At 57.1% G+C, this 625-nt stretch overlaps 1 protein-coding gene across 1 annotated transcript in view; it reads right to left on the reverse strand.

The window, feature by feature from the left end:
- TFAP2D (transcription factor AP-2 delta) overlaps positions 1–617 on the reverse strand; it is a 78,325-nt gene extending 77,708 nt beyond the window's left edge. Inside the window, exon 1 of the mRNA XM_019520687.1 lies at positions 72–617. Within this exon, the coding sequence (XP_019376232.1) occupies positions 72–617 (546 nt within the window). The remainder of the gene's footprint in view (positions 1–71) is intronic.
- Between the last annotated feature and the right edge of the window lie 8 nt (positions 618–625).

Below are 625 nucleotides of genomic sequence, written 5' to 3' on the forward strand. Positions count from 1 at the left end.
CCCCCCCCCCCCTTCCCCTGCCCTTGAGAGAGCTATCCAGAGGCATGGAAAGCAGCCGGCATGCGAGTTACCTGCAAATCGTCCGCTCCCGAGGCTGAGAGCCCCAGGCTCGGTCCTGGCAGGAGCCTTTGATCTGGATGCATCCCATATTGGGACCCATGGCTCATAAGAGACAAGTCGTGGCGGCGGTAAGCATCTAGGCACCCGAGCTCTCTCCTCTGCTCGTCCAGGCAAGAGGACTTGAGTGCCCGGGCATTGTGCAGGTTAATAAAATCGGTGGGTTCCCCATGGTGGATCTGCTGGTAGTACTGCTGCGAGTGGTGGAGCGAGTTCAAGGAGTACGCGTCGGGGTTGACGGCCGGGTGGCTGTGTTGGAACTCGTAGTGGAAGGACTGGTGGTGCAGGGGTGTGTACTGGTGATTAGTGGAGAAATACGGGGAGGCGAACTCAGTGCCAGTGGTGGAGTAAGTTAGAGGCGACGAGGAGGAATAGGCGACAGTTGAGTTGGCCACAGACTCCAGACATCCCAGCTGCATCAAACGGTAGCTGTTTGATCCGTCATGACGTATCTGCAAGGGAGAAGGGAAAAGGAGACCCAAAAACTGGAGGTTTGTCATTGAAACCC

This window comes from Gavialis gangeticus, unplaced genomic scaffold (genome assembly GCF_001723915.1).
Source record: "Gavialis gangeticus isolate Ggan-Ray unplaced genomic scaffold, GavGan_comp1, whole genome shotgun sequence".
Classification (NCBI taxonomy): domain Eukaryota; kingdom Metazoa; phylum Chordata; order Crocodylia; family Gavialidae; genus Gavialis; species Gavialis gangeticus.